The sequence below is a fragment of the Pseudorca crassidens genome, chromosome 5 (genome assembly GCF_039906515.1).
Source record: "Pseudorca crassidens isolate mPseCra1 chromosome 5, mPseCra1.hap1, whole genome shotgun sequence".
In the NCBI taxonomy this organism is placed as follows: domain Eukaryota; kingdom Metazoa; phylum Chordata; class Mammalia; order Artiodactyla; family Delphinidae; genus Pseudorca; species Pseudorca crassidens.
In genome coordinates this window covers 100,804,695-100,826,865 of record NC_090300.1, presented here as the reverse complement: position 1 = coordinate 100,826,865, position 22,171 = coordinate 100,804,695, and the positions used below count along the sequence as shown (strand labels likewise).

General features: G+C 34.8%; 1 protein-coding gene across 23 annotated transcripts in view; it reads right to left on the bottom strand.

Annotated features, from left to right (window-relative positions):
• SENP7 (SUMO specific peptidase 7) overlaps positions 1-22,171 on the bottom strand; it is a 172,469-nt gene that overhangs the window by 10,821 nt on the left and 139,477 nt on the right. For 22 of the 23 annotated variants that reach the window (XM_067739034.1, XM_067739033.1, XM_067739047.1 and 19 more), the window contains 7 exons: positions 19,746-19,892; positions 17,895-17,928; positions 10,721-10,900; positions 9,265-9,527; positions 7,426-7,559; positions 5,892-6,008; positions 2,060-2,182 (listed from right to left, as the gene is read on the bottom strand). In XM_067739034.1, the coding sequence (XP_067595135.1) occupies positions 2,060-2,182; positions 5,892-6,008; positions 7,426-7,559; positions 9,265-9,527; positions 10,721-10,900; positions 17,895-17,928; positions 19,746-19,892 (998 nt within the window). Of the gene's footprint in view, positions 1-217; positions 1,134-2,059; positions 2,183-5,891; positions 6,009-7,425; positions 7,560-9,264; positions 9,528-10,720; positions 10,901-17,894; positions 17,929-19,745; positions 19,893-22,171 lie in introns of those variants that run through there. The other variant, XM_067739057.1, reaches the window with a different exon arrangement.

Here is a 22,171-nt window from a genome sequence, read left to right as displayed (position 1 = left end):
TGTGTGTGTGTATATGTAGGTATGTGTTCATATGTATATGTGTATGTGTATATATAAATATATATTATACATAAGATACATATAAGATCTATCTTACACTGGAAGATGCCACTCATCTAATTCAGTTCTGTATTATGTTTATATATGATCATTCATACAACATCTAAATTTTTTCTAATTTTTTAATTAAAAATTTTTTTTAATACAGCAGAATCTACCTTTTCATTTCCTCAGTTTCTACGTGGGTATGCCAAATGCATAATCTCCACACTGACTAGTAATCTTAAAACAAAATGTGGGATTAAGTGCATGGTGCCAACCATCTGTTTCTATACTCATAAAATAGAAGAGGAGGGCATCAGAAATGTTAAATATCAAATTTATTTAATAAATCTTCCCCTTCCATATATCCCTCTCCATTAACCCTGATTATCAGGAATATTTTCAGATTGTGATTTTCTCCTTAGTTGACCCTGGCAGGCCTTGTCTACCAGCACAAATTCCAAATCCATAAAGACACTCAAAATATAGATGACTACACATCTCAGTTTGTATAGGGCAGCCCCAGTATACATGGGTTGCCCAGCGTAGCTATTAATAAAGCCTCCTTTTATTCTCTCAAGTGTCCCAATTTAGGCCATAGATTATATAGTTGCAATACTAAAAACAACAGACAAAGCTTGAACTTTGAAACTGGAAAGCTATATCCAACTTCGGATAACTTATCTAACTTCTTTAAGCTTCAATTCATAACAATAATGGCATTATGTCATAAGACTACTGTAGAATCAAACAAAATAACGTTATGTTCACTGCCATGGCTCCAAGCAGGTACTCAATAAATGTTAATACTCTCTCTATTCCTATCCTCCTTCTCCAACAATACAAGAAATTCAGACAGTTTACCCATTTAATCATCTTCTTACTTGCCTATTATTCCTATTATTTTAAAGGGATGAAACAGCTCTCACAGCCATTTTTTCAAAGGCAGTCCAGTATAACAAAAACATCTCTGGATTAGAGGTTAAAAGATAAAGATTTAAGTACCAACCAGTTCTGTCACTTACCAGAGTTCTGCCAATCTTTATTGGCCTGCTTCCTCATCTGAAAAATGCCTTACATACCTAAAAGCACTGTTATGGGAAGAAATAATGTACAAAAATGTACCTTGTAAAGTGGTAGACAAATGCTTACATTAACTTTTTTAAAAATAAAAACTCTTAATTTTACCATGGGCCTACCATATAGATTATCACATGAATTGTTAGGGGCAGGGAGAGGGGTGAAGTGGCTCCAGGCTCACAACTATCCAAGTTACTGCTAAGATACAAGAATTACTCCTTCCTCCTTTTTGCCTAGCCCCATCCACTGCTCTATAGGTTTTAGAATTAATCAAAAAAAATACCTGGACAGAAATTCAGCTGATTTGTGGGAACATGGTATTTTTATAACGTTACATCAGTTTAATTAAATAGTAGTATGTTAGTGAGGGTCCAACCAGGAAAACATAAACCTCCCTATATATTTAAGACAGATAAAATGTAATGCAAATAATTGGCTACAGTGGTGATAGAAAAAGCGCAGTGCCACAAAAGGCAATCAGTGAGGCAACCAGAGCTTAGCATAGTAGGACAATGCTACATCCTTATGTTGAAGGGCAAAGTGAAGAAGTAGTACCTCCAAATGGAAGCTAGAGCTCTATCAGGTCTGTCCAGTGAAAGAAGGACCCACAGAGGAACTAGAACCACTACCAGAATAACTGCCCAAGGCAAAGAGGGTAAGGAAGAAACATCCTGACTTCTTCTTTCCTTGCCTCCCAACCTCCAATATCCCCCACAAAACATGCAATTGGAAATGCAACCAGTAAGAGTCAGCCTCCCTGTGATAGAGAACAGAACAGTGGAAGGGTAAGAAATGCCTCTCAGAGCAAACAGGCCCAGCACCTGCAAAAGTGGTAATACTGCTCACTCTAGGAAATACTGTAAGAAGTTATTTCACTAAGTCCATCAAAATGGCATGTTTCCTCTTAAAACTTAAGTACACTGAAAGACTGACTTACGAAAGATTTGGATTATCTTCTGTTAAATTATTTTCCTTTCTTGTCAAGCATTTGTAGAAAAAGCTACTAAAAATGTGACTTCGTTCAACAAGTTCATCTGACGCCTTCTCCAATATAAGATACCTGCAAAGTAACACCACAAAAGTAAATTATTTTTAGATTTTATCCGGTCTTCCTCCAATTATCTGTGTTCAGAAAATCTTCATTTTTATGTCCTATTAGAGTCAAAGCAATCTTGCAATTTGCTCTGATTTCAGCTTTTTTTTGTTCTTTAGTTACCTCACCTTCTATCAAGATCAATTAAAGCAGAAATTTTCCACATATTCATTTACTTAACAAATATTTCTCAAATTCCTAATATGTGCCAAGCACCATATTTATACTAGCAACATAAAATGAGAGGGGGCAAAAAAAATTCCTGCTCCCGTAGAGCTTACAATTCAGAAGAGTGACGGTACAAGGACATATTAATCAAATAATCATGCAATCAAATACAAAACTGAAACCATGATGCTCCGAAATAAATCTAGAGACATTTTAATAACTCTGAGACATGACTAATCTCTAAATCCTTAGTCCATTTCTTTACTAAAAGAATTCTTCAACACAAGTTTATAATTCAATCACTTAGTGATTAAACCTCTCATAATTAGAGAACTCTACTATTGTTAATAGTTTATAAAGGTCCAAAAATGATCTTGGGATTGCTTTTTTAAAAAAACATAAAAGACAAACACAACTTGAATTTTTCTTAATGTGGTTATGTGGAGGGTATACTATGTGGAAGGCGACACACCTTAATCTTAATCTTACCTTAATCTGAATAGCGATAACATGGGTACACACATATGTGAACATTCATGAGCTATACACTTAAAGTTTGTGCACTTTCCTATTTGAAAGTTATTCATCAATATTAAAAATAAATAGAAAGTAGTTTAAAAAATAAAGTAGAATCCCCTCTGAAAAGAAGTCAAAGAGTCAGAGATACAGGCAGGTTCAGTGAAAAGGAAGTATAGAAAAATACTCTTAGAACTGAATTTGAAATAAAATTATATTAGTTAATTCCAATAAAACATATCAAAATTAACATCAAAGATGATCCAATTCATCTCACAAAATATAAATTTGACACTATTTAGGAATACAAAAATAAGTAAGATATAAGATGCTCAACCTTTAGAAGGAAAATAATCATAATGCTACCCAATAACTTTAAAATAAGGCAAAATATTATATGAACCATAAAAGAGATACAAATAAGGTATTATGAGAGTTAATAATATCTGTTTAAAACGAGGAAAAGTTTTCAAGAAGATAACCCTTGTGAGGAAGCTTGATAGAGGAATAAAATTTCAACAGGTTAAGGTAAAAAGAATATTCCACGAAGCAAGAGTAACATGGCATTAAGGCAAAAGAGTGAATAAGGATGGGCTTTGTTTAGTAAACAGTTTATAATTCAGTTTTGCTGGACTATGTAATAGGTTCAGGGTTATAAGTAGATGGCAGAAAAGACAAATTAGTGTTGTATTATCAAGACACTCAAATGCCTGACTGTGTTTGAACTCATTTTGACAGGTAGTAAGAAATTAATGAAAGTTTCTAGTGAGAATAGCATTCATGGAGTAAAGAATAATAATGGTGGTAATAATATACTTAACAGATAGGAAAACAGAGATAAAGGATATAAGGAGACTGTTTTAAAAGAATAATAATTTAGGTAAGATAAGTAGTACTAAAAAGATCATGATGACAAAAGAAAGACAATAAACAAATTTGAGAGACCGAATCTACTACTCAGGCAACTGAGTATGTAGAGAAGGAAGGGAGGGTAAAGAGTCAATGATAATGAAAACTTTACTCCCAGCCAAGATGGAATAACAGGGATCAGACTTACACTCCTATTTGAAACAAGCAAAAAATCAGACAAAACACATGAAACAATAGTTTTTAAAACACTGGACGTCAGGCAACAAAGAACAGTGACCCTTGAGAAACGGTGAGCTCCGTAATTGCCTCAGCTTACTGCCTTGATAAGTTTCCAGGCTGCAGCACAGAAGGGAATAACCCAGGTGGAACATGGCAGATTCCCTGAGTTGAGGAGATGCTGAGAGTCAGGAGAGACTAAGGCAGCGAGAGTTTGCAGATCAGAATACTGGAAAAGAAAAAGCACTACAGACAGAGAACTTCAGACATCTGCAGAGTCCTCCTCAAGAATTTAGCAGAATATTGATCACTGCATGTACGTAAGGAAAATACCTAAGACTGGGGAAAGAACTACCTGAAAAAAGTAGAGGGAATGGTACCCAGCATTCACGCAGGTTGTGGGAATACTGCCTGCTGCTACCAGCCAGGCTGGAAAACCTCATAATTCATGAAGCACTGAGTAGAGTATTCAGAAGGGTCTTTCCTCAATAGTGGGGATTAATTTGTTGGGCTCACTTAACAAACCTTAAAAAGCAAGATCCTTAAAAGCATCAAACTGTTTCCAAATAATCTGTCTCAAAACACAATTCAAGAATATTTATAGGAATATACCAGCACCCAGTAAAAAAATCACCAGACATGCAAAAAAGAAGAAAAAAAAAATACCACTCATAATGAAGAGAAAAATCAGTCAACTGAAACCAACCCAGAACTGACAAGGACACTAGAATAAGTAGAAAAAGACATTAAAACAGTTGTTATATAATAATTATATTCCATATGTTCAAAAAGTTAGAGACATGAAAGATATGAAAAAGACCCAAACAGAACTTCTAGAGATTAAATCTACAATGTCCAAGATGAAGAGTAGATAATAACGTGAGATTTTTGAGCCTATCCTTAGTAGAATAAGGATAGCACTCTTAGTAAAACAATAGGGCTGAAATAATATGATAATAATAAATTGGTTTGGGAAGGGTCAGTGAAATAATTAGGAGACATCTTGAAATGTTAGAAATGTAGGTATAGGGATAGAGTACAAAATGAGGGCTAGAGACAAATTACTGCTGCATGAAAGTTTCTTTCTTACACATTCCTTCAGCTTGGCTATATAAAAAGTTGAAAACTATTTTTAATGGAATAGTTATATGGATTTTTAAAATGACAGCTAACTTTTACAGCACTTAAAGACACAATAGAGAACTACAGAGTTGTTTCTTTCTGGTTCCCAAAGTGATCTGTAATTATATAAGTACCTCCTTCACTATAATAATACTATAGTCCAAGAAGTATCAGTCAGGGACTTCCCTGGTGGCGCAGTGGTTAAGAATCTGCCTGCCAATGCAAGGGACATGGGTTTGAGCCCCGGTCCGGGAAGATCCCACATGCCATGGAGCAACTAAGCCCATGCGCCACAACTCCTAAGCCTGTGTTCTAGAGCCTGTGAGCCACAACTCCTAAGCCTGAGTGCCACAACTACTGAAGCCAATGCGCCTAGACCCCGTGCTCTGCAACAAGAGAAGCCACCTCAATGAGAAGCCCGCACACTGCAATGAAGAGTAGCCCCCCTCGCCGCAACTAGAGAAAGCCCACGCGCAGCAACGAAGACCCAACACAGCCAAAAATAAATAAATAAAATCTAAAAAGAAGTATCAATCAATAGCAAGGAAAAACAAAAACAAATAAAACAAAACAACAGTAACTCTTCTGAAGTATATAGTATCTATGGGAAGTAAAGGAATGAAACTGAATTAGTCAACACCAGAAAACTTTAGTAGACAAAAATTTTCAAATCTGAAATTTTGGCAGGTTATTTTTAGCTAGAGTTACTTCAGAGATAAAGATATTTAATAGTCACATCAAAACCTGTAAAACAAATGACAAGATCATTTATCATTGTACTTACTTAAGGTAGAAATCAATGATTACATCATTAAGAAACTCTCCTTCTTCTAAGCACTCCAGATCTTCATTAGTTACTCCTAAGCCCCCTTTAGTAGGTGGTGGAGGATATACAATCAACCTTAAAAAGTAAAAATAAAATTAAAATATACTAATATTGAAAACTCTAGTGTCAAAGGGATTTGTTATATAGGACAATAACAGGGCAGTAGTATTCAATAACTAAAATGTGTAGGGTAAAAAATATTTGACATGATACAAGCAATTATATTTTCCTTCCTTTGTTTTCACAAGCTACTAATAGTACTCTCATTGAGTATCTTTTCATTTCCAATCCTTCCCATGTGGGCTAGTCTCAGTATTTGTCTAATCAATAGGTTATCTCACAGTCAATGACAATACCGTTGAGGATGTCTCTCTTCTGTACAATTTTTAACTTTCAACAAAATGAAGTAATAAAACATAGAAGATTCTCCTACACTCCAGTTTCCAATGCTAAGTTTGAATCCCCAAGACTAAAAGAGTCAACGGTCAAAAACAATGCTCTCCTACTGGTGGCTAGTCTACACCAGCAGCTGGACAATGAAGAATTACCATGGGAGCTTAGGAGGCAAGTTTCCCATAAAAAAGTGCTTACGATGCATAACTTAAAGAGAACATAAAGGATATAAATAATTAGAGCACAACCAGAAAGAAATGGAAAACAAAATGACAACTAATTAGGCATTTTTCCTTTGGCACCCTCTCTTAAAGCTCAGACATAAGAGCAGTTGTGAGTTCTGACTATAATCCTGGAACAGACAGGGTGGTACTCATTGCACAACTATAGTCAATAATAAAGGTATAATATGTACTTGTTGAACTAGAAAGATTCAAGAAGATAAGAATCATCTGCAGTTGATTTAATCTTGGTAACCGTGGCACCTAAATGAAATAACACAGGAAAATTTTAAGGGCTAAAATGAAAGTTACTATTTTATTGGCTATTTCCCTATCCTGTGCTTTCCTTTGTTTTTTTTTTTTCTTTTTTTTAACAGAGAAAAGGAATCTTGAAGAGGAATAGAAATCACTCTCAAGTGCACAGACTCCCTTATGCTGCCTTACCACCATGAGAAGACATATAAAAGACGAAATACGAACAAAGAAGTACTTCTGAAAGGGAAGTTCTGATAAAGTACCCTAAATTGAGGCACACATTAATAAGCAATTTCACTTTCCCTATTATATATTCAGATACGGAATATATATTCTTAAAAACCATACTCTTCTATTCAAATATTTTCAATAAATGCTTTAATCTTACCACATTTGACATCTTGGCTACCATTTCTGTCTTATTAACATAAAACTAAATGAAATGGCATTGATTGTTTTCTTAATAATTTTTTTAACTTTTTAATAATTATATCTATTATTAACTGTCAGCAAGAAAGTAAAACTCAAAACATTTAAAAAGGAAAAGTACTTAAAATCAGCAATGTGAATGAAAACTACTAATTTGCCCACCTATTACAAACGGGATATGACACAGTACATACTTCTGAACAGGTCCAGTGGGCCTGACTTCTCGCCATTCTTCATCTGGATTCGATGTAATAGAAAGTGAGTAGCAACCACTACTTTGCTTCTGTAGTAAGGTGTAAGTAGGCTTGGCTGTATCTGTATTTGAGGGCTGACAGAAAATGGCAAAGAAAAAGGTCTTATATGTGCACAAACACGTATTAACTCTCAAAAGGACAAAGTCAAAAGTTAGACTGGTAAGAGAAAATGTGACTAAAAGAAATATTGATACATACCAATGAGTTATATATATACTCTTAGAATTTCTATAAAGATATAACTAAATCAAAATAATACTTTGGATCAAAAGATACTATACAATGATCAAAGTTTAACCTGAAGTGTTACTTACAGGTCTGGCTTTATAATTAACTTAGGAATCTGAAAACAGTATTCATTTTGTTCAAAGTGAACAAAAGAGGTGATAAATAGTAGGAAAAAATTTAAATGAGAGACTGAAGAGTTTATAAGAACATAAATTGATATTTTATTATTAAATGGAAAACTATGATACAAATTTGTATATACAATGTAATTACCAGGCAAAATTTTTACAACATTATGCAAGACAGTGGTGAAGGCTTACATCTTGACTTCCACTAATGTGGCTTTCTACAGACCTTTAAAAAACCAGCTTAGCCCCAGACCAAACCCACATGAGTGTGTGTGTGTGTGTGTGCGTGTGTGCACACGCCCATGTCACAGCAAACTTAATAAATGCTTTTCTTTCTAGAGGTATTTGGCAGAGATACACAAGCCACATGTGTATTAGCAACCTCCTATAAAAATAAACACAGCATTTTAAAACTTACCATTAATTGTTCCAAGATAATTTTAGACTTATATTGATAAAAGAATTGCAAAAAACAAATAAGCCTCTCACAGATCCCCCTAATATTAACATCTTTTTAAACCACAGTACAATTATTAAAACTAAGAAATTAATGTTGGTATCATACTACAAACTAAACTACAAACTTTATTCTGATTTTACTAGTTTTTCCGCTAACAAATTTCTTTTGTTTCAGGATCCTACAAATCCTCAATCTTTCCTTGTCTTTCATGACCTTGATTATTTTTTAAGACTGTTGATCAGTTACTTTGTAACTGGGTTTGTCTGATTTTTCTCACAATTAGACTGAGGTTATACAATATTGAGAAGAACAACACAGAAATGATGTACTCTTCTCCGTGCATGATGTGACAGGTACATTAGGTCAATATATCTTATTACTGGTAATGTTAACTTCAATCACTTGGGTTAAGGTGATGTCTGCAATGTTTCTCCACTGTAAGTTACTACAGTGGAGAAAAAAAAGTTACTTCTTTTTTGTAATTAATTAATATTTGGGGTGAGAGATTGATATTGTACACATATCCTGTTTTCCCTTAAGTTTTCATCCATTAAATTTAGCATCCCTCTGTGGACCTTACCTGCAACAATCATAACTATGATTTTTCTAGAGGTGGTTTTATATTTCTCTTGTTCCTTTTACACTTATTAATTGCAACGCTTTTCTAAGAAAGAATTGTCCCTTACCCACCTTTTTTTATGTTTTCATTCATCCATTCAGTTATTTATTTGTATCAATATAGATTAATTGGCATTATATCTTATTTTTTCATAATAATCACAGGCTATCATTACTGATTTTGTTGATCTAACTGTTCCAGCTCTGGCACTGGGAGTTCCTTTAGGTTGGTTCCTGTGCTCTTTTGACAAAACACAGCATTCTGAAATCATGCTCATTTCAAAAAAAGAATTTTTATCGAACTGCCTCCCTCCCCCTCACTAATTATATTAATCATATGCTAACCTGAGATATTGATTTCATCTTCATTTCTTCAGCAGTAGCAACAGGGAAAGAACAAGTTGAAGCACAGTAATAATGAATAAAAGAGCTTTCTTTTGAAGAGAGGTTCTGAAATAAAGGAAGTGCTTGAACCCAAGACAGTGGATAAGAAAGCTCTAATTCTCCATTGGCTGTACTTATTTCTGTCATAATGTCTTGCAATTTCAATTCTTCTCTCTGTGAAATAGAACTGTGTAGCTCAAGGAAAATGAATTCAGTGGATTTTGCTATGAAAGAAAAAAGAAATCAGTTTTTATCAGTAGTGTTATTTTTCAAAGGGATTATAATTAAAATAATTATTAGTAACAATAAGGTTGGTATACAACTCAACAAACTATTTTGTATGTTGGTTAATAACCCAGGCAAATTAAATCCCAAAACAGGACATTAGTAACCTAGAACCAAAACTCACAATTTTTAGACTCCTACTACGTTAGAATACAAACTCCACAATGGTATTGACTGCTGCATCTCCAGTACCTGGCATTTACTATGTGCTCTTAAATGTTTGTTAATGAATGTATGAATAAGTAAATGAATGATGACTAAGCAATTGTTTTTCTCTAGCCCTCTTCATATATCAAATCTACCAATTAAAAAAATTTCCATTCAGACACTTCCTTCAAAATCATTTTCTCTCATCAAATGACATTCTCTCCTCCCATAATGATTATAAATGGCTTGTGTATTTTTCCAACTTCTCTGCTATTTAATCATGAATTTTCCCAATTAATTTGGAAGTAATGAGGACAGCAAAATAAGTAATTTTAAAGACATAAAATTTAGTTCACTACTTAACATCTTTAATGTGCAAGGGAGTAGGAGGGGAAATGGCAGAGAGATTAAAGAGATAAGAAAGAAATTTACCAATTTGATTTACCCAATTCTAAACCAGACTCCTTTAGGAGCTGGAAACTAAACAAAGTTGGGAAATATCTCAAGATATTATATATTGATAGATAAGTGTTATGGGAGCACCAGAAAAGTATTCAACCCAGTCTTAGAAAAATGATACATAAGTAAATAAACTGATTTATCTTTTTTAGAAACTATAGAAAATGTTGAAGATAAAGACTTCTGTATTTTATTTGACTTTGCCACTGATTAGTTCTGTCACAGTTCATTATGAAATAAGGGCAAGAAACTCTTAAGACAGGTAGCCAAGGATGTCAAGTGACTAAAAGGTAAGGTAGTCCTTTTATTTTAGAAGATAATTTTAATCAGTTGAGTAAAATTAAAAGGAGAAATTAAATGAATAAAGTATCTTACGTAATATCAAGGGATAAATTATTTTGAATTCAATGAACTTATTTCAATTCAATGAAATAATTACATTCTACTAAATTATTTTAGAGGAAAATTACTTTATTTATAGGACTTCTCAGATTATCCTGAAATTTAGAAATCTTTTTATACTCACATTGCTGGCTTAACATAGAGTTTTCTAATTGGGTCTGAATCTCTTGAAGATAATTTGAGGAGACCCAAAGAAAGAGGATAGCATGACTTCTTTTACTGTGATCATCATCTTTATTTTTCCATAACCCAAACCGCTTTAAATGTGTAGTATCCACTAGCAATGAAATCTCATGCAGGGACACTGTAATAAATAAAAGATAACAAGGTAATAAATTAATCTATTTAGGAATACACTCCATATGCACTGTATGACTCCTCTTTAACACAATGTATTTTTTAAAAAGAATTATATGCAAAAAAAAAAAAAAAGAATTATATGCAAGGTTTTTCAAAAATATCATTTCCAGTACATTTCAGTAAACTTGGCTGAAATACCTAAACAGTATTATTACAGTAAAAAAGATCACATAAATTAGAAAGGGCGTAAAAAATTTTTTAAAAAAATTAGAAAGGGCCAAACAATTTTTAAGTGATAATTAAATGTAGGAATTTAGCCTCTCACACTATATGATCTCGGACTATCTTATCAATGCAGAAAACTAAGCATAGTATAACTGAAAAAACTATATAATTCTATCTTGGTTAATACTATCAACCAAGACTGCATATGCTATCATAAGCCACTTAACGCCTATTTTTCTTCTCCTCAAACATCTGCATTCCACTACACAGACCAGCCATTACCCAAAGATTCCCCAGAGTCATATGAGCTTCTGAAAGGTCTAGGATGCAATTTTTTTGGTGGCACCTCCTGACTTCCTCTCTTCCTATCCTGTCATGTCCTATTCTAACCTACCTTCCCTCTTCTTTTACTCTCTATTTACTGGCTCTTTTTTCTTTTTCTTTGTTTTTGATTTGTATGCCTTTTTTAAATTGAAATATAGTTGACATATAATGTTAGTTTCACATTACTACATAATGATTTGATATTTGCATACATTATAAAATGATTACTATGGTAAGTCTAGTAACCATCTGTCCCCATACAAAGGTATTACAATATTACTGACCATACTCCTTATGTTGTATATTACATTCCCTTTGCTTATTTATTTTATAAGTGGAGGCTTATACCTCTTAATCCTTTCCACTTATTTCTCCCAACTCCCCACCACCCTCCTCTATGGCAACCAGCTGCTTTTTTTCTTTATCTTTGAGTCTCCTTCCCTTTTGTTTTCAGATTCTACATACAAGTGAGATCATACTGTATTTGTCTTTGTCTGACTTATTTCACTTAGCATAATACCCTCTAGATCCATCCATGTTGTCACAAATGGCAAGATTTCATTTTTATAATGGTTGAGTAATATTCCATTGTGTATATATATATATATATATATATATATATATATATATATATATATAAAAAACACATCTTCATCCATTCATCTATTAGAAGACATTTATGTTGTTTTCACACCTTGGCTATTGTGAACAATGCTGCAATGAACACTGGGGTACATGTACTTTTTCAAATTACTGTTTTGTTTTCTTTGGGTAAATACCCTGAAGTGAAATTGCTGGATCGCATGGCAGTTCTATTTTTAATTTTTTGACCAACCTCCATACTATTTTCCATAGTGGCTGCATCAACTTACAATCCTAATGTGTGCCAACAGTGGAAGAGGTTTCCCTTTTCTCCACATCCTTTCCGGCACTTGTTATCTACTGTCTTTTTGACGATAGCCATTCTGACCAGTGTGAGGTGGTATCTCACTGACAATTGGCATTTCACTGACAATCAGTGATGTTGAGCATCTTTTCATGCGTCTATTGGATATCTGTATGTCTCCTTTGGAAAAATGTCTATTCAGGTCCTCTGCCCATTTTTTAATAGGGTTGTTTGTTTTTTTGATGTTGAATTGTATGAGTTCTTTGTATATTTTGGGTATTAACCCCTTATCAGATATATGATTTGCAAATATTTTCTCCCATTTAGTAGGTTGTCTTTTCATTTTGTTAAAGGTTTCCTTTGTTGTGTAGAAGCTTTTTAGTTTGATGTAGTTCTACTTGTTTATTTTTGCTTTTGTTGCCTTTGCTTTTGGTGTCAGATGCAAAAAACTGCCAAGACCAATGTCAAGGAGCTTACCTCCTATGTTTTCTTCTAGGAGTTTTATGGTTTCTGGTCATACGTTTAAGTCTTTAAACCATTTTGAGTTGATTTCTGTATATAGTAGAGGTAGAGGTCCAGTTTCATTCCTTTGCATGTGGCTGTCCAGCTTTCTCAACACCATTTATTGAAGAAACTATCCTTTCCCTATTGTATATTCTTGGCTCCTTTGTTGAAAATTAATTTACCATATATATGTGGGTTTATTTCTGGGCTCTCAGTTCTGTTCCATGGATCTCTGTGTGTGTTTTATGCCTATATCATACTCTTTTGATTACTATAGCTTTGTAATACAATTTGAAATCAGGATGTGTGGTGCCTCCAGTTGTGTTCTTCTCAGGACTGCTTTGGGTATTTGGGGTCTTTTGTTGTTCCATACAAATTTTAGGATTTTTTTTTTCTATTTCTGTGAAAGACTCCATTAGATTCTGTGAAAGACTCCATTAGAACTTTGACAGGGATTACAGTGCTGTAGACCGCTCTGGGTAATATGGACATTTTAACAATATTAATTCTTCCAGTCTATGAACACTGTAACTCCTCCATTCTGAAAACTGTCAATGAAACTGGCAGCAAAGACAGACAGATTAAGTTAAAAGTAAAGAGTGAGAACCTTCAGAAAAACTTCTCAGCATTTCTTCCTCATGCAGCTCACAGCCCCAAATAGTTGACACTATTTCTGTGAAATCTAGGTAGTTATTACTAATCCAAATGTTCCAAGCTCTTAGTATGAAAGTTAAATATTCTTTAGGAAGGCTGCTTTAAAAAGATTCCCTTAAAAAAAGCCGGGGGCAGCTTCCCTGGTGGCACAGTGGTTGAGGGTCCGCCTGCCGATGCAGGGGACACGGGTTCGTGCCCTGGTCCGGGAAGATCCCACATGCCGCGGAGTGGCTGGGCCCGTGAGCCAATGGCCACTGAGCCTGCGCGTCCAGAGCCTGTGCTCCACAACGGGAGAGGCCACAACAGTGAGAGGCCCGCGCACCGCAAAAAAAAAAGAAGAAAAAAAGCCAGGGGGCATTTAACACCATCACAAGAAAAATTTACCTCATTAACAAATTTTCCCAAAATATTTAGTTTATTCTGTTACAGGGCTATGACAGACACTGAAAGTAGGAGTTGCCTATCATTTCTCCTACCTACTGTTAGGGATTTTAGTAACAGGACCCTAATTTTATGAGGAAGCAAGATACCACCTCTTAAAAACTCTATTTCCTAGCTTCCTTTGCAAATAGATGAGTGGTCATTTGACTACATTCTAGCTAAGAAAATATAAGCAGAAGGTTAGGTGGTATGCACACCCAAGAAGACTCCTTAAAAGGGAAAGAGATAGGTGGTATGTATTCTTTCTACCATTTTTCCTTTCCTCCTGCTCTCTACCTGGAACATTACAACATGATGGCTGGACTTCCCTGGTGGCACAGTGGTTAAGAATCCGCCTGCCAATTCAGGGAACATGGGTTCAGTCCCTGGTCTGGGAAGATCCCACATGCCACGGAGCAACTAAGCCTGTGCGCCACAACTACTGAGCCTGCGTGCCACAACTACTGAAGCCCATGCACCTACAGCCCGTGCTCCACAAAAAGAGAAGCCACCACAATGAGAAGTCCGCGCACTGCAATGAAGAGAAGCCCCCACTCGCTGCAACTAGAGAAAGCCCGCGCGCAGCAACGAAGATCCAACGCAGCCAAAAATAAATAAATGAACAAATTTATTTTAAAAAAAACAAACACAATGGCTGGAGTATGAGCAGCCATATGGACCATGAGACAAACTAGAGGATGAAAGTCATGTGTCAGGGATGACAGAGTAAGAAAATGAAAGGAGTCTGGGCCTCTGATGACCAAATAAACATCATATCAGCCCTGTTCAGTCTACCTCTGGAATTCTTAAATGTGAAGAAAAAATAAACTATTTTCTTTAAGCCACAGCCAAACAGCTAATATAAATATGAATAAATCAAATTTCTCCCACAGCTGCTGCAGAAAAATAAACACTTAGACCCCTAGATTTCCACCTACAAAAACCTTTCACATGCATGCCTTGTTTTATTTATTTATTGGTTGCACCGGGTCTTAGTTGCAGTAGGCGGACTCCTTAGTTGCAGCTTTCCTGCTCCTTAGTTGCGGCATGTGGGCTCCTTAGTTGTGGCTCGCCGGCTCCTTAGCTGCAGCATGAGAACTCTTAGCTGCAGTATGCATGTGGGATCTAGTTCTTTGGCCAGGGATCGAACCCAGGCCCCCTGTATTGGGAGCGTCTTAATCACTGCGCCACCAGGGAAGTTCCTGCATGCCTTGTTTTAAAAAAAAAAATTTTTTTTTATATGGGAATTTAGCACAGACAGGATTTGAAGAAGCTGACTAATATTTTCCTCTTCCATTATAAAATCGTAAACCCATTACCACTGACAAGAGTATTTTTCCAAAATTTTTAATTAAAATCACCTTTTAAAGATCATTTGGAGCTGATTCACTTTGTTATAAAGCAGAAACTAACACACCTTGTAAAGCAATTATACTCCAATAAAGATGTCAAAAAAAAAATAATAATTTGGGAACTTCCCTGGCAGTCCAGTGGTTAAGACTCCACACTTCCAATGCAAGGGGCCTGGGTTAGATCCCTGGTCAGGGAACTAAGATCCCACATGCTGTGCAGTATGGCCAAAACAATATTTAAAAAATATATATATATATATATTTATATATATTCATTTGGGATAGAAAAGCTATAAAGAAAGCAACATTTGAAACAAAGCACAAAATATTAATGATGAAAACCTAAAGTATCATTTTTGATGTTTGTTTGTATCATAAGAATTTGAGAGGTAGCTCCATTACAAAGGTTTTTACCTATAGATTTTAGTTAGATGTAGTGGGACTATATCAAACTACAAAGCTTCTACATGGCAAAGGAAATCATCAACAAAATTAAAAGGCAACCTACTGAATGAGAGAAAATATTTGCAAGCCACATATCTGATAAGGGGTTAAAATCCAAAATATATAATGAACTCATACAACTCAACAGCAAAAAAACCCCAAACAATCTGACTGAAAAAAAGGCAGAGACACTGAAAAGACATTTTTCCAAGGAAAACATACAGATGGCCAACAGGTACACAAAAAGGTGGTCAACACTGCTACTCGTCACAGAAATGAAAATCAAAACCACTATGATATACCACCTCACACCTATTAGAATGGCTATTAACAAAAAGAAAAGAAATAATGAGTATTGGCAAGGATGTGGTAACAAGGAACTCTTGTGCACTTGTGCACTGTTGGTGGGAATGTAAACTGGTGCAGCCACTATGGAAAACAGAGCATTCTCAAAAATATTTTTTTAATGATCCAGCAACTCCACTTCTGGATATTTATGCAAAGGAAAGGAAAACACTAATTAGAAAAAATATACATGCACTCCCATGTTAACTGCAGCATTATTCACAATAGCCAAGATATGGAAAAAACCTAAGTGTCCATCAATGGATGAATGAATATGTGATAAATAATATGTGAGATATATACAATGGAATACTGTTTTGACCAAAAAAAAAAAAAAGGAACAAAATCTTACCATTTGCAACAACATGCCTTGAGGGCATTATGCTAAGTAAGCGAAATAAGCCAGAGAAAGACAAATACCATGTGACATAACTTATAGGTGGAATCTTTAAAAAAAAAAAAAAAAAAAAGCTCATAGATACTGAGATCAGATTGGTAGTTGCCAGAAGCAGGGGGTGGACGAAATGACAGAAGGGGATCAAAAGATATAAATTTCCAATTATAAAATAAATAAGCAGTGAGAATATAATGTACAGCACATGGTGACTATTGTTAATAATACTGTATTGCATATTTAAGACCTATTGCATAGATCTTAAAAGTCCTCATCACACACAAAAAAATTTTTGTAACTATGTATGGGGATGGATGCTAACTTGACTTATTGGGGGAATCATTGTGCAATATATACAAATATCGAATCATAATGTTGTACACCTGAAATTAATATAATGTTGTACATAATTTATACCTCTATTAAAGAAAAAGAAATTGAGAGGTAGCTCTGTTACCCAGGTCTTTATCTACAGATTATAGCACTATTTTTATGAAGTTATTTCCTCTTGAATCACAGGCCTTGGTTTCTTTAAATAGCTAATATTATATTATTCCACAATAACTTATTAAAATTTCCTAATTAGGAATATCATTATATTTATTTTTATATATTATATATGCCTTACATATTCTTACTACTTATAGTAGCTTCCTAATCATTACATTCATTATTATAACATACAGTTGTGGATTCTGTACATGGGTATCTGGGGAGTCCAACTAAAGTTACTTCAATCTCATCTTCAGTCTTCCCCAGTTCATTTCTGAACTGGGAAACACAGGTTTCCTCTTCCCCAGTTCATTTCTGAAGTGCTATTTGTATATATTGTTTTTGTTCATCCTTCTCATAATTCATTCTCTAAAGAGACTATTCTCTGTTGCTTATTATTTGTTCTCTTAATGTTATTTATTCTGAAAGGTTTTTTATTTGGAAAAAGAATGAGAAACTTGTTTGAGTCTCTACAAATTATAGGTCCATTTTCCAATCCACATTGCCTTACTCAGATAAGAAACAGTTCTGCCTGTTTAAATCTCTCTTAATCCCTACACAAAACCATTTTACATGTTTGTGTGCAACACTAAAAATTTTCCTTATACTTCTTTACTTAGTTTCTATTTTCATCCATTTTTATATATCAAAAATCTTGCTATCAAAACTACTTTTGTTAATCCCAAGAAATTGCCATGAGTCCCTTCATATTACTTGAAGTCATTAAAACAACAGTATAAAAATAGTATATTTTAAGTGTTATAAAACATTTTAACTCATTTTGAAGCTGCTAAAAAGTGTTAAATTGAAACATATTATTAACCTTATTTTTACATAAATTCTACACTGGAAAAAAGTATGAAAAACTAATTGCAGAAATATCTCAGAATTTTTGCTGACCAATTATTTTATACTCAAAATTACAGTGAAAAGAGGTCATAAGACAATGATAGCTTACCTTGAAATGGGATCTTAATATACTTTGTCGTGAACTAAAGGAAAAATAAAAAAGCAAAATACGAGTTACCACTCGTATTAAGATGTGTTACTATTCAAATTTTTCAAAATTTTTTTCTTTTTTAAACCACAAGTACATAATCAAAGTCTATACTAAAAGCCTTAAGCCTTTTTCTCAATAAACCAAAAAGATGTTTCACTGTAAAGACTTAGTTTTATGGAAGTTTAAGAACCCTGTGCAAGTAATTTAATTCTCAATATGCTCATTTATAAAAACCAGTAAGACTTTACTTAATATACTTTTCAAAAATGTTTCCTGAGGGCTTCCCTGGTGGTGCAGTGGTTGAGAGTCCGCCTGCCGATTCAGGGGACACGGGTTCGCGCCCCAGTCCGGGAAGATCCCACATGCCGCGGGGCGGCTGGGCCCGTGAGCCATGGCCGCTGAGCCTGCGCGTCCGGAGCCTGTGCTCCGCAACGGGAGAGGCCGCAACAGTGAGAGGCCCGCGTACCGAAAAAAAAAAAAAAAAAGTTTCCTGAATATTTAAAAAAATATAAGACAAAGTCCAGAAGAAACTGCCAAAAGACCTCACAGGGTGTCACTGACTTTGGTAAATAAATCACAAAGCAGGATTTGATCCTTAGCTTTGCTGACATTCCCAGCATTCATTTTTCTTTGTTCCATGTTATAAATTCCCTTCTGACTAAGGATTCAGCAAGGTTCCTGCTCTTTCTGCTCCTTCTGTGACAAGATGCTAAATTTTCTCTAGGTATCTTTTGTATATATCTGACCTCCTTAAGTGTTGTTTTTTTTGTTTGTTTGTTTTGCAGTACGCGGGCCTCTCACTGTTGTGGCCTCTCCCTTAAACAAGACTGTTTCATTAGACTACAAGTTCCTTGAAAGCAGAGATCATATCTTACCATTTTTATATTCCCTGCCTTGTCCATAACAGAGTGAAATATTAACAAAACTTCTAGGAAAATACCTGAATTATAATCTGACATAGTCAATTCAACTAATGTTTATAAGTGTGAGGTCTTTTGGCAGTTTCTTCTGGACAATTCAACTAATGTTTATAAGTGTTTTAGGTTTGAGCCATTTATGTAAAGTGTAAAGGGGAATAAAGGCACGACTCTTCATCACAAGATGCTTAAAGGCTAATGGAGAGGTTTAGGCAAGAATACAAACAAAAACACAAAGAATAAATCCTACAACAGATGTACAAACAAAGTGCTGTAAGTACATAGTAAAAGGAGAAGTTAATTATGGCTAGGAAGGAGAAATCAGGAAAAGGTTTTCTGGAAGAGGAAGTATTTCAGATAAGCCTTAAAAGATTTTAACAGGCAGAAAAATAGTGAGAAAATATAGAGAACTGAGCAAAATCCAATATGGCTTTCATATGCAAAGTGTGATGAGTTAAAACTGAAAAAAAGTGGAAAAATAGAATAGGAACTATTCCTGGAGATCCTTAAATAACAAGTTCGGGAATCTGGAGAACAATTTAAACCATCAAAATGAGATTTCTTCTTTTTGCTATTAACTATACCATAAAGAAAAATTTACTTTACCATCAAGTAAGTTTTAGAGCCCAAAGAATATCAATGTTACATATGATTTTTTTCATACATAATCCTCATTAGAGTAGTCAGATTACAGATATGATTTTAGGGCATTCCTCTATAGTTTCAAGATTTCACAAGTAAAGATATGTTTCAAAATAGGTATAATGACATTCAAATTGTCCTATATAAAATTAATCTCAATTCTATTTTCATTTGCACTAAAAAAAGAGAAGACAATCTGAAAATGCCTTGTCCAAAAAGCAAAGCTAAAAAAACAATTAAATATACTTACTGTAACACAACCTTTAGAAGCTCCTTTTACTTTACCAATATAAACAGAAGTAAATATAAAATCCAGTTGTAGATCCATCTCATTACTAGGTATAACACAGGAAATGTTTTCCATGACAGGATTATATTGACATAATTCAGATGAAGCCTAACAAGGAAAAAATTATAAAATGCATATAAACCTAAGTATTATATAAATGCTGATGATGATTTTCAAAGTCAAATACTTCTTTAAATTACTATTAATGAATCTATGGAGGATTTTACACTGTTCTTACTGTGAAGAAATAGTTATCTAGATTTTTTTCCTTGAAAAGTCTATGGTTGGACTTCCCTGGTGGTGCAGTGGTTAAGAATCTGCCTGACAATGCAGGGGACACGGGTTCAAGCCCTGGTCCAGGAAGATCCCACATGCCGCAGAGCAACTAAGCCCATGTGCCACAACTACTGAGCCCGCGTGCCACAACTACTGAAGCCTACTTGCCTAGAGCCAGTGCTCTGCAACAAGAGAAGCCACCGCAATGAGAAGCCTGCACACAGCAACGAAGAATAGCCCCCGCTCGCCGCAACTAGAGAAAGCCGGCGTGCAGCAATGAAGACCCAAAGCTGCCAAAATTTAATAAGTTAAATAAATAAATTTTTTGTTAAGTATATGTTTACTTTGAGAAAATTACTCTAAAAAGCTGAATCCTAAATTAATTCCATAGGCCCAAGTTTCAGAAATACATTCTCCTCTGTATCAAAGCCATTTCAAAGTCAGTATTCTCTAATAGGCTTTATTCATTTTTAACTCAACAGAAATAAATTAAAATTTATATAATTAATTTAATTTTAAATAATTAAATTACTTTAATTTTATAAATTAAAATATATATAATTAAACAGTTTCAAATGAGTTTTTAAATACATCATCTCTCTTAATCACCACAACCACCCCATGGGGCAAGATTTTTTTTTTCTTTTTGTATTTTATAAGTAGAGTTAATATATGTTTGGATTGGTTAAGTGACCTGCCCATGGTAATGCAGTTAGTAAGAAGCAAAACTAAGACAAATGCAGGTTTCTAACTCCAGGTCAAGGGTTATTTCAAGCACATAAAATTGCTTCCATAAACCAAGACAATGCTCTCAACTACTGCACTTTTACTGAGCAATGAAGGAATATAAGTGCCTAAGAACCGCCTGTTACATCAAATCTATATACTTTATTACATGCACTATGGCTGAGGATAGCCAACCAGCTGCCTAAAACCTCAAAAATCATACCACTTCTGCTCAAAAAATTCACAACTCTGCTTTTAAATTACAATAGACTACCAGGCAGTATCAGCAGCAGCAATTTCCCACCATCTCTTTGGAGCTTTACACTGCTTTCAGATGACTTTTTCCACTCCACATTTGCCTAGCTGTTACACATTATCCCTCTTTAACCTTAACATCACTAATAACCAAATAAATTACTACTAGAGCAATTATGCACGTGTACTCACTCTCCTCCTACCTCTAGAAAATGTGATTAATCCTCACCTGAAACATGCACATTACTCATCATTTTTAACCCAGCTCACAATGCCATTTACCTGCCTAATAGAAATTTCTTTATCATTCTCAGCTTTTATTGCTTACTGAACTCTTCTTATCCCCTAAGTAAAAACGGGGAATCTAATCAACTACAGATGGTTCTATGACTGCCTGTGTGTTTTAAGTGACAAAATGAGAAGATGGATTAGAAAGAATTCCTTATTGGGCCTCACATTTGGTAAAGACTAACTGCCTCTTAAAAACTGTCAATCTATGTTTCTCATAACTTCATTTAAAATTGGAAACAAGGGAGGGTGTGGAGGTTTATTCTGCCTTATAGATTCTGGTAGATCTCTACATTATTTGCTGCTTGGCTGTGATCATATGCTGTCAGTTCTACAAGAGATGTCATTTTCCTTTAACACAGTCATTTCATACTGTATTGTCAATTTATATACTACCAAGGGAACTGTAATTCATTTAGAATTTTGAACTCATTGTCAACACTGTTTTAATTACAAAACAACTAAGCCATCAAGTAGGCTATTGGCCCAACTGGGCAACAATTGTTACATTTTAACAAAAATTCAGAACACAATTCCTGAGGTAATCTCTCTATGGAGTACCAAATGCAACAGAAACACCCGTGAGGTACTTCCCTGGTGGTCCAGTGGTAAAGAATCCACCTTACAATGCAGGGGATTCAGGTTCGACCCCTGGTCAGGGAACTGAGATCCCACATGCCGCAGGGCAACTAAGCCCGCACGCCACAACTACTGAGCTCGCGAGCCTCAACTAGAGAGCCCACGTGCCGCAAACTACAGAACCCACGTGCTCTGTACCCTACGCACCACAATTAGAGAAGAGAAAACCCGCACACCACAACTAGAGAAGCCCACGCGCCGCA